General features: G+C 46.8%; 1 protein-coding gene and 1 long non-coding RNA gene across 30 annotated transcripts in view; one reads left to right on the top strand and one right to left on the bottom strand.

Annotated features, from left to right (window-relative positions):
• Window positions 1-27: 27 nt before the first annotated feature.
• On the top strand, window positions 28-10,312 carry LOC310767872. Of its 7 annotated transcripts, none has more exons than XR_014551068.1 (3): window positions 28-114; window positions 6,901-6,967; window positions 9,334-10,312. It is a non-coding gene; the product is annotated as an uncharacterized lncRNA (long non-coding RNA). The 7 variants fall into 7 exon arrangements; XR_014551069.1 differs by lacking the exon at window positions 28-114 and adding an exon at window positions 286-617; XR_014551070.1 differs by lacking the exon at window positions 28-114 and adding an exon at window positions 5,314-5,788.
• The window catches only part of MACF1 (microtubule actin crosslinking factor 1), a 293,076-nt gene continuing 290,739 nt past the window's right edge, over window positions 9,538-11,874 (bottom strand). For all 23 annotated transcript variants that reach the window (XR_014551046.1, XR_014551047.1, XM_083625102.1 and 20 more), the window contains one exon: window positions 9,538-11,326. Coding sequence is in view for 21 of the 23 variants with exons in the window: in XM_083625102.1 (XP_083481228.1) it covers window positions 11,070-11,326 (257 nt within the window). In the remaining 2 variants the exon portion in view is untranslated. The remainder of the gene's footprint in view (window positions 11,327-11,874) is intronic.

Raw genomic sequence — 11,874 nt, 5'->3', positions numbered from 1 at the left:
GCGGCCGTCGGGGCGGCCCTTTAAGCGGCTTGAGGCGGGAAGCACGTGCTGCTGCTCGTCGGACGGGCTGGGCGGCCGCTCGCTTGCTCCAGCCCTGCCCTCCGCCGAGCGACGGTGAGGGGCCCTGAGCGCGTGCAGAGTGCCTCCCCCGTGGCCAGGAGCGAAGCTCCCTTGGATCGGTTCCCAGGAAGGGAGGCTCCCGAGCCGCCGACGCGCCCCGGGAGGCCCCGGGAGGAGGCCGCGCGGCTGCGAGGGCCACCTCCCCGCCTTCTTTCACACAGAGCCGCCTGAGCCGGCACCTCCCGCCTCCTCGGCAGCTGCTGCTGCTGCTCCGCTGCTGGGATCCCGACAGGCAGCGCCTCGGGGCAGGGACCGCAATTCTTTTGCCACGAAGAGGCAGAGCCATGATGGCGGAACAAAAGTGCAGCTCGGTCGCGGCCTGAAGGGGGGGGGTGGCGTGTCCGCCCCCTTTCTTGGGGGGCACCCACAGAGGACAAGAGAGACCGCAGGGCGGCATATCTCGGGGACTAGAGCTCTCTGGGCGAGCAGGTGCTGCTACCTTACGATCAAGGGTCCCGAGTGCAAGAAGAACCAAGAACCGCCTGCGCAGGTGAAAGGTATCGTGGGTCCCATTAGCCCCAGCCAGCATTTCTAGCTGTCGGGGGGCGATGGGAGTTTAAGGTTGTGCTCACTCACACTCCTGTTGACTGTGCATTGACTGCGTTTCCGGTGCTGGGGTTTTCACACGTGGTCGCAGTTCTCCAAAATGCACGTGTATGATATCCCGCACTTTGTTATAAGAGACTGCTGCTCGAAGCCGTTGCATCTCAAACCAGGCAGCTTCACGCCGACTGGAGTCCTTAAGCCACTCCTAATTAATCTCTGGCCAAGGTGTGAACACCTGTGCAGAGAGCAAAGGCGCGCCCCGCCACAAAGGGAGTAAGCTGTGCTGATATGAACAGGTAGCGTGGAAAGAGGGGTGAGACAACTTCAGTACCCTCCAAGGGGGTAATGTGAGCACACCCACAGAAACTTTGTCATCCTGTTTTAACTGGCTTATTAGCCGTCTTGCTCTGAATTGCTTGGTTGCAATTCTGATTCTTCCCGACCGACAGAGGACCCTCCACGGGAACTCTCAGCGCTGGTAGGACTTCTCAGATTGGTTCTCCAGGCTGAGTTTATAACAATCCTCTTCCCCTGTGCTCTTTCCTTTTATGATGCAAAATAACATTTGCAAGCCATTCTGGAAGCTCTCCACCACCACCCGCAGAATAGCAAGATAACAATTCTATATAGATATGGCACCCACCCACCCGTCTGCAACTAGCTAAGTCCATGATGGTCAACATACTCTGCTACAACAGGATAGGGGGACACAATGTAGGGGAAAATAATGGTTTTAGACTGTTCTGAAACTACTATCCATAAATTTCATCACTCAAGATTCCACTATTATATGAGTGGGCCAGTCCCTGTTCCCAAGATTTAATCAGGCTTGGGGAACGTGCTGAAATTGACCTTGGCAAATTCCTGCAAGAAATGACCTGATCTTGGACAAAATGTGGGGGTGGGGGACAGAACTTAGCTATACATGGGAGTTTGCATTTCTCTGAATGTCATGACATGGTTGGTGACAGCTTATATGTATCAAAACACACATTTAAACACATACTTATGAGAGAAATTTCATTTTTAGGTTAGGGTTGGCTGAACTATTTCTTGTTTGTTTCACTTCCATTGATATCAACTGTTTTGTTTTGGCAATGTTTTGGAGGATGAAACAATATTCTTTGATGGAGAAGGGAACTGGAAAATCTGCCATTTTGTTTCCCCCAGAAATCCCTGTTATGAGGTGCTATTTGAATTCTGAGGAAATTGTAAAAGCTGCCATCATAAAGAATGGTTGCCTCCTTTGCTGTTCATTTGGAGCTGCCATTATAGTGGACAGCAGAGTGTCTGTGACACAATGTACACTTTTATGAAGTGGATTCACTGCCCCCCCCCGGCAACTCATTCTGCTTGAGGGATGCAATGTTAAATACTCCCTCTAAGAAAAGACAAAGACAGGGAAAATATTTGGAAAAATAACCATATCCTGCAATCCTATTATTAAATATTAACAGTTTCTTCTTCTTCTCTTGTCAATTGTATATCACAAAAATAAGTTTGCAGTAATATTAGTGGTCAGTGTATAAGTTATTGGTTCGTGAATTGGGAAGATTGTTCTTTCAGGGCTCTACCATCGCCACTGATCCCCGGCATTGAATGTGTTGGCCTAGTGTGGGGCTCTGAGGTGAGCTTGGCTGTCTGGCTGGTGTACCGGCCACCTAGCGCACCAGCAGCCACCCTGTCAGGCCTGCTGGAGGCGGTGGCTGGCTGGGCCTTGGAGTTCCCTAACCTATTGGTATTGGGGGACTTCAACATCCATGCTGATGCCACTCCCTCCTCACAGGCTCTGGACCTGGTGTCTTCCATGGCAACACTAGGGCTCTCCCAGTTTGTTTCGGGCCCCACACATCAAGCAGGCCACACGCTGGATTTGATCTTTGGCGCCGGTATAGATGTGATCATGTCTCCTTTGATGAAAGTGCCATGGTCTGATCACTACGCTCTGAAAGCCAGGATTGACTTTCCACCCCCACCCTGCTTAGGTGGCGAGCCGATTTGGGCTCGCCCGCAGAGGCTGATGGACCCTGATAGATTCCGTCAAGCCTTGCGGGACCTTGCTCCCCCTGGCGACTCATTGACTGAGCTTGTTGAGGGCTGGAATACCCAGCTCCTGGCAGCCATCGATGAGATCGCACCTAAGCGCCCTCTGCGACCCCACAGAAACCGGGCTCCCTGGTTTACCGAGGAGCTTCGGAAAATGAAGCGGGATCTCAGACGGCTAGAGCGAGTATGGCGGGGTGCTCGTGACGGAGCCTCAAGAACATCTTATAGGGTTTTTATGAAAACCTATGAGATGGCAGTGAAGGCCGCTAAGAAGTCTTACTTCTCGGCCTCCATTGCATCCGCTAGCTCTCGCCCGGCGCAATTATTTAGTATAATTAGGTCTTTAACGTCCCTTGAAGGACAGCCAAATTTAAATAACAATCTGACACATAGCTGTGAGGCATTTGCGAGCTTTTTTGCGGAGAAGGTCCTGTTGCTCCGCCATGACCTTCCTGCCAATTTGGATACAATAAATGAACTGGAGGCCCCTCGACTGTCCTCGGGTCCAGTATTGGACCACTTTGACCGGATATCTCCAGCCGATGTGGACAGACTCCTCCAAGCTGGAAAGCCCACCACCTGTCCTCTTGACCCGTGCCCGTCATGGCTGATTAGAGCGTGTCCAGATGAGGTACGGGCCCCCCTGGGGGATATCATCAATTTGTCCCTTGGCACCGGGATATTCCCAGGGGAACTGAAGGAGGCAGTGGTGCGTCCGCTCTTAAAGAAAACATCATTAGATCCCTTAGATCTGTCCAATTACCGCCCGGTTTCGAATCTTCCATTCCTGGGTAAGGTGATTGAGAGAGCGGTTGCTGAACAGCTTGGTAGGTTTCTGGATGAAACATCGGCTCTCGATCCATTCCAGTCCGGCTTCCGCGCTGGTCATGGGACCGAGACGGCTCTGGTCGCCCTAACAGATGACCTCCGCAGGCAGCTGGATCGAGGCGGGTCAGGGCTGCTGATTCTTCTAGACCTGTCAGCAGCCTTCGACATGGTCGATCACGAACTCCTAGACCACCGCCTTGCCGACGTGGGGATCCAGGGCACAGTCCTCCAATGGCTGCGCTCGTTTCTCTCTGGTCGGGGACAGAGGGTGGCGCTTGGGGGGGAATTGTCATCGCGCCACTCCCTGGTGTGTGGAGTGCCTCAGGGTGCGATTCTCTCCCCGATGCTTTTTAACATCTTTATGCGCCCCCTCGCCCAGCTTGCTCGGAGTTTTGGGCTGGGTTGCCATCAGTATGCCGATGACACCCAACTCTATCTGTTGATGGATGGCCATCCTGACTCGGCCCCAGACACACTGACCAGATGCCTGGAAGCTGTGGCTGGATGGTTACGTGGGAGCCGGTTGAAGTTAAATCCTTCGAAGACAGAGGTCCTCTGGCTGGGACGGGACGATATGGGACTGAGGGGGCAACTCCCATCTCTTGCGGGGGTGCAGTTAGTGCCAGCACCGTCCGTTAAGAGTTTGGGTGTAATCTTCGATACCTCCCTCTCTATGGAGGCGCAGATTACAGCTATAACAAAGGCGGCATTTTTTCATCTCCGCCAAGCTAAGCAGTTGGCCCCTTATCTCTCTCGCCCTGACCTAGCCACTGTGATCCATGCGACGGTCACCTCCAGACTGGATTATTGTAACTCGCTCTACGTGGGGCTGCCCTTGAGACTGACCCAGAAACTCCAGCGGGTGCAGAATGCCGCGGCGAGACTCCTTATGGGGTCTTCGCTGCGAGACCACATTCATCCGGTGCTATATCAGCTGCACTGGCTCCCGGTGGAGTACAGGATCAGGTTTAAGGTACTGGTTTTAACCTTTAAAGCCCTATACGGCCTAGGACCCTCGTACCTACGGGACCGCCTCTCCTGGTATGCCCCACAAAGAAACCTACGGTCTGCAAATAAAAACATCCTGAAGGTCCCAGGCCTCAGAGAGGTTAGGCTGGCCTCAACTAGAGCCAGGGCCTTCTCGGCTGCGGCTCCAATCTGGTGGAACGCTCTGTCACAAGAGACTAGGGCCCTGCGGGACCTGACATCTTTCCGCAGGGCCTGCAAGACAGAGTTGTTCCACCAGGCCTTTGGTCAGGGCACAGCCTGACTCCCTCCTCTGGTAACCTGCACAGAGTTTTGCTTAATGGTTGCCATCAACTTGATTTTAATTAATTTTTATAGTGAAATATTTTTAGAATGTTGTTTTATTTGATTGTTTGATTATTTGAATGTTGTTAGCCGCCCTGAGCCTGGCTTCGGCTGGGGAGGGCGGGATATAAATAAAATTTATTATTATTATTATTATTATTATTAAATGAAAGCAAAAAGGAAACAGGATAGAACATTCAACATCACATGGCTAAATGTCTAATCAGGAGCCCTTGTGGTTGTGCTTAGATTCAGTATAATAGTCATTTTTCCTCTTGTGTTACTAATGAAACAATAAAGATTTGGTATAGTGATGAAAGTGGGGGTTAAAAGTGAAGATAATAATTTATGTTTAAATTATTTTATAATTTAATTATAATTAATTATAAAATATAATTATTTTATAATTTAATTATAATTAATTATAAAATATAATTATTTTATAATTTATTACATTTATTTCAACCAGATTAAGCCAAATGCTGATTGTTCATTTTCTGGAATACTAGGATATGTTATGAAATTAAACCACACCGGGATAAAGCCATCTTTCTTGATCTGTCCACATGTCAACTGTTGTTTATTTGTTATATCTCAAGGAGGGATGGTTCCCAAACTGTTTTATACCAATTGTCTATTGTTATGTCGGAAAGGTCTTTCCAGTGTCTGGTTATGCTGGGTCTTGTCACTTGTACTAAATGGCTTATTAATCCTTTATTATGTAGATCCAGATTGTTGTCTTGAAATATATTTGATGAAGCTAATTCTGGTTTGATTTCCAATTGTTGTTATTTTATTAATTTCTTGGAATATCACATTCCAGAAAGGCTGGGTTTTTGTAAATCCCCACCTCATGTGGAGAGTTGTACTGGGTGTTGGGCGGCCCCTCCAGCAATGTGGTGAGGCACCAGGATGGATCATTGCCAGCTTCCTAGAGGTTAGGTAAAACCTACAAGTTTTTACAGTTAATTCTCTATCACTCACCAAAATAAATAGGTTTTTTGTCCATTCCATTGAGCTGGCTCAAGGTTATAGCCAAAATTGAATTCATGTTGATAGGGTCAAGTGAACCCACTGATGCACAGAGTAGAATTTTATAGATGTTATATCTGGTCCTTGTCCTTCTGGGACTATTACAATGGTAGCTGCTATACTGGTAATTGGGCTAGCCAAAAAAGTGTGGATTTGGTGGAGTAGCAGCCAAGGGGTTTGTAAGATTCTTAGTTTAGTCTGTATTTCTTGATCTGATAGTGGTGTATTTTTGTTATAAAATTCACATGATCGGTATTTGATCTTTAGCTAAATGTGAACTATTTTGTGCCTCTACAGCTTTATTTAAAAGGTTTAATAGGTGTTCCATATCATGGGGGGCATGGATGGAAGAGAGGAAAAGTTGAGCAGTAAAGAACTACACAATGAGTTAAGCCCCAGGGAATTCAGTTGGTTTTTCTCCAAAGTAAATATGCCAAAGAACCTGTGAAAAAAATGTGAAAAAATATGCAACTTCAGCATAACAAAGGTAGTCCTGAACAATAAATAAAATATTTTAAAAAACCAAACTGAACAATTTCCACATAAATCACAACAAAATCTAAAATATACAAGAAACCAACAGCAGCAACTCCCCTCCCAACAACCCCCCCCAAAAAACCCACCCCAGTTCTTTCATTCTGAAAGTGGCAGTTGGGGCCAAGGGCAGTTGGCACCCATGGTTGCCATGACAATGGGGTTCTGAGCCTGACTCACTGTGAAGCGGGTAGCAGGTCCTTGTGGTACCCCTCTGGACTTGGCTGCAGGCAGAGGTATGGGGTGGATGTGAGTCTCTCCTGCCAGTTGACTTGTGCTAGGGCCCTCGAGAAGAGATGATTCAGAGTAAGTGTTGACACCTCCAGCCACAGTTTGGAGGTGGAAACAGACCCACTGGGTCAAAATTTTCAGAGTCCCCCAGACCTGACTGCACCCTGGCCCCAACTGGCATGGAGTGTAGCTGAGCACCCACCCAGTCCATCCCTCTCTCAGACTCAGATGCATTTCTGCTCTCCTTTGCAGAATGTCCAAGAGACACTCATCTGCTGCGTGTCAGGGAAGAGGTGATTCCAGTGGCTCCTCTTGCAAGGTATGACGCCTGGCTTCCTATCTATTATGATTAAAAGCAGCCCCATCAATACACATATGCAGAATTTAGCAGTGTTTCTTAAGCTGGGAAAAGAAGCGTCTCTGCCCCCAAAGAGGTGATGATGAAGGGGAGAGAGAAGAGTAGGAAACAGATGGCATAACTTGGATTAGTATTCAGGGGTTTCCATACTGAAAGTGGGGAAGAGTGGAATCCATATGACCTTGGGGTTTTTTTGGGGGGGGAGGTCCTCTATGATGGTGCACCTGTCACTTGATCCTTTGGCACCCTGAATCCAGTTGAGCCCTGCATCTCCCTGGAGCATGACACTAAGGATTCAGCATGTGACCTATTAGCTGAAGTCAGTGGAAAGAGAAGTTGTTGGAGAAAGGGTGCATCTAGGATTAGGAGCATTTTAAAATTTCAGAAGCTGAGCTTGCCTGTGAGCATCTATGTGCCTTATATGGAGCCAGACTATTAGTCTATTCAGCTCAGGACAGTCTAGCTCTCCAAGACCCCCAACAAAGTCCTTGCTCAGCTCCGGCACCTGAGAGCCTTTTAGATATGGGGATACCAGGGATAGAACTGGGGAACCTTGTGTAGTCTAGGCATGTGCTCTGCCCCTTGATCGGGGCTCCTTCTGTAAGTAAAAGGCTGTGGTCTTGGATAAGAGGGAATTTAGCAGCTGCATCTTGTCATGCCAGAGTCCTAACAAATCTGTTCTTCACACATATGAAATTTACATGTCGCAGCCTACCCAAAGCACAACTTCTGGACGTTAGGCTTCTTGAAAAGGCACAGGAGCAGAGCCTGGAGAACAACTGACAACTTTGTTTGCTTGTTCCCTGTTGGGCCCTGGAAGAACAACCCCATTTGTATTGATTTAAAAAGGGGCAATTGTGGCTCTGGATTCCAGGCCTGTGTGTTTACATGGTTGCCAGGACACAGACGTTGTGAGCTGGTCTTGCCCATTCGGAAGCCAGCTAAAGGTTCCAATGCTGCTCAGGGATTGGCTCACTAATTGCTTCCCCTCCCCTGTTGAAGTTCTCTTTCTGTCTCTATAGGGCAGGGAAATTGTGATGGTAGCATTGCTCTGAGAAAGCCAGAAAAAAAGAAATGTTTTAATTGATGAAGTATTGGGTTACTGAGTGTGTGCACTCCACAGCTCTGGAGGGCAGTGTCAACTTACTTGCAGGGTTGCCAGATTACAAGAATATTGCTATAATCATTGCCTACATAATTATTGCCAAACCCCATGTTGCCAATTTCAAGTTCATAAATGCAAGTGCTTTGCTCAAAAAGAAAAAAGCAGAGCCCAATTATCTGTGGAAACAGCAAACTTCCATCTTTACATCCATTTCTTTACATCCATTACAACATGCCACCATTGGCTTAGTGGGACCACAGACAAGGTGTTTTGTATTGGCTGCAGTATAATAGAGAAAGTGGAATATTTTTCTCCCTTCTCATGACACCGGAACTTTTGGACATCCAATGAAGCTGAATGTTGGAAGGTTCGGGACAGACAAAATAAAACTTTCTTCACATAGCATAGTTAAACTATGGAACTCGCTCCTACAGGGGGCAGTGATGGCAATCAACTTGGATGGATTTAAGAGAGGACTGGACAAGTTAATGGATAAGCCTATCAACTGCAACAATGCTCTGCCTCCACAGTAGGAGGCAGTAATATTTCAGAATACCAGTTGCTGGAAACCACGAAGAGAGTTCTCTTGTGTTCCTGTCCTGCTTGTGGGCTTTGCACAGGCTCCCAATATAGTTTGGGCAGTCTAAGTATGGAAATGAGCACATTCTATCCTTTTATTATTTGTACACATGTCCTTGATGCTGCCTGTCATTTAAGTGCTTCATACACACATTTACCTAACATGTCCAGTTTCCCCATTTTCCCAACTGCACAACAAAACAAAGCAAAACCAAACGCTGCTGTGAGTTGCCCTCCTGTGCTTTGAAAGGGCAGAGCAGATGGAACATCATCCCTTTAGAAGCGCAACAGCCAGGAGCATGGTGAGTTGGTCTCTCTTACTGCAGAGGCCCTTTAGAAGACAGTGGACTGGTTAACTTGCCCATAATTTGTGGCTGTCTGGTACACATCTATTGGTTTCTATGGTTTGGAAGTGGTTCCCAAATGGGGTGGGGTACTGCCCCCTGGGAGGCAGTGGGATTACCTAGAGGATTGGTAAGGGGCAAGGGTTTGGAAAGCTGGTACCACTGGAAGTTCATCAATTTTGTTGAATTACACTAAATAGTTTTAATTGAATTTTGAATAAATGTGCAATTAATTGTCACTGTTTTGAATTTGAATTTTGTTGTCTTCCATAGTGGGTCATTCTGAATGTTTTTTATAGGGCAGGGGGCACTGGGGATGATCTTACGGAACCAAGTGGCGGAGGCTCAAAAAGAGTTTTGGAACCACTGCATTTGAACAAATAATCACAGAGAAAGCAGGCGGCTCCATTCTGTGCCAGAGGAGAAGTGATTGGCTGGGAAGACACACCTGTACTCTTAATGCTATTCCAGTGGCTTCTTCCATGGCATAAAAAAGAGGCAAGTTTCTTTTTATTATTACTGCAAGCAATTTTAATACAAAAAGTGTCTTCTTTTTTTAAACAATTCATTGGTAGAGCTTCAGGTTCTGGCTCAATTAAACCAACTGAGAGAATCACACAGCAATATGGTCAGTCAGAGCAGGGGAAAGAGCAAAAGTTAATAAATACAGGAAGACCAAGTAGCCCCCAACTCCCTGCCCCTCCCCCTTCTTTACTGTCCCAAAGTTGGCTTTACTTTTTAAAACATCCCTCCCCTTCTTCTCCCCTCCACAATGGAAAAAATGATCATATAAAAGCGAGCTGGGGGGCGGAGGGGGCGGCGCACAAGTGGGGCTGCTGGTGATGCGCTTTAAAATTCCCAAGAACAAGCTCCTGTGCGTGTTGAAGGCAGCTCTGTCGTCTTCTTCTCCCCTGGAGTGTGGAGGGGCCTCTTGGACGTCAGTATGGTCAGAAGTGGCATTAACCAGTTGAGACAATAAATAGGAAACAATGCAGTTAAATAGCAGTTCGTGAACTAAAAAGTGAAGTCAGTTTTTTTTTTGTTTTAACAGCAATGTGAGAGAAGAACCAAGTTTTGTGGGAACTCCCCTCTTTGGCTCCACTGCTCAAAGGTTTTGCTGTGTGTGCCCCAACCCCAGGCATCGTCCACACAGGTATGATGCTACTGGAGAGCTTCAAGTGTAAAATATTGAAAACATAGTATTAGTTGTTCTTTAAAAGCTCAGCGGCTGACAGTACTTTCATTTCGCTAAATACAGCATTTTAGTGAACATCTTTACTTGTATGTAGCATGTGTGCAATTTTTTTAAATTTATTAGTTCAAACTTACTCCACTTTATCTTCAGGTAAAACCACAATGATTTCTTTTAAAAACTGGAAACAGAAGCCCCAGATCCCATTCACCTCACATTTCTCTCTTTTTGAGGTATCCATGATTTACAAAAAAAAAAAAAAAAAAGAGAGAGAGAGAGAGAGAGAGAGAAAGAAAGAAAGAAAGAAAGAAAGAAAGAAAGAAAGAAAGAATTCCTTGAACACTGCTGGATATTCAGGTGTTGCTTTTAAATATAATTTACCTTGCTGAGACAGCAAGTTAAGTTTTTATAAAGATGCATTTAGGAAATAATCCTAAAAGATAAAGCAGGATCACTTCCTGCACTGCACAGAAATCCTATTTATATAATTTTTTTTAACTTTTTGTTTTTACATTTTCACATCTTGACCTTTTGCTTGCTTCTATTCTCTCCCACATTTCATTTTTTTTCCCTGGGCCCTCCCAGCGCTAAGGAGGTCACCAGAAGGCAAGTTTTATCTACATAAATATTCACATGAAAATAGTAACTTACAAAAAAAGAAAATTAACAGAACAAAATAAGGCAGCTTCATAACACAATTAATCTTTTACACTTTTAACAATATAATTTCTCCCATGTAGAATAAATATACATCCAATGTATGAAGCAGGGTTAAAAAATGGACACAGGTCGTTGTTTTTTTTGTGTGTGTGTATGTGTAGATGTGTGCATGGGGTCTTATTATTATCTCTTGGGGCCTGGCGTCTTGGGGGTGGCTGTGGTCGCTTTCTTAGACATGGTGGGGATTTTGGAGGGCTTTGCCATGCCCCGTCGGGAGCTGCCTTGCCCCCCCGTTGCGCTGCTTTCAGAAGTGTCTGAGCAGGCTGACTGTGTCTCTAGGAGGTCAAAGTCAGATGCGTCGCTGCCCCGCCGGCTGCTGGCACGGCTCCCTGCCCGGCTCCCTGCCCGGCTCTGAGGGCGACTGCTTGTTTTCTTAGGATCTGAAAAGTAAAACAGATGTGTCCATCACCACCATGGAAACCCAGGAAGGCCTTACAACATGCTATTCCTCCGTCCCTCGAGGGCAGCCCCCCTCTTGTTTTCCAGCTAGATGCCACTTTCCCTTTAGACATCCTCTGTGTGTGCTGGAATGGTGGCTCTCACAGCTACCACAAGCAGTTGATGCCTGAGCAGTCGGGCCCTCCCCACAACATAGATGAACCTATTTCAGTGTACTACTCTCTATAGAGATACCCCTTGCTCTGGAACTGCCTCACAGCCAGTGGGGGTGACAGTCAAACTGGCTGATGTTGCTGTATCATCATCGGTGCTACATTCCACTTTGTGGCCTGGCGGGGTCATGTGTGGGCTTCCTTATGTCTTGGAGGAATCACTGAAGCATGAGGGCTTTCACTTGCTATTAATTTCTCAACAAAAAGCTCCTGTGTATCCCGTATATATTTCTACTCAGAAGTCCCACCGAGTGCAATAGGGCTTATGCACAGCTATGTGGGGGCAGGGTTGCGGGCTAAAATAATAAAACTTTGCA

Source organism: Podarcis filfolensis (assembly GCF_964270895.1).
Source record: "Podarcis filfolensis genome assembly, chromosome: 8".
Taxonomy (NCBI): Eukaryota; Metazoa; Chordata; class Lepidosauria; order Squamata; family Lacertidae; genus Podarcis; species Podarcis filfolensis.
The sequence above is the reverse complement of the archived record's forward strand: the minus strand, read 5'-3'. Positions and strand labels throughout refer to the sequence as shown.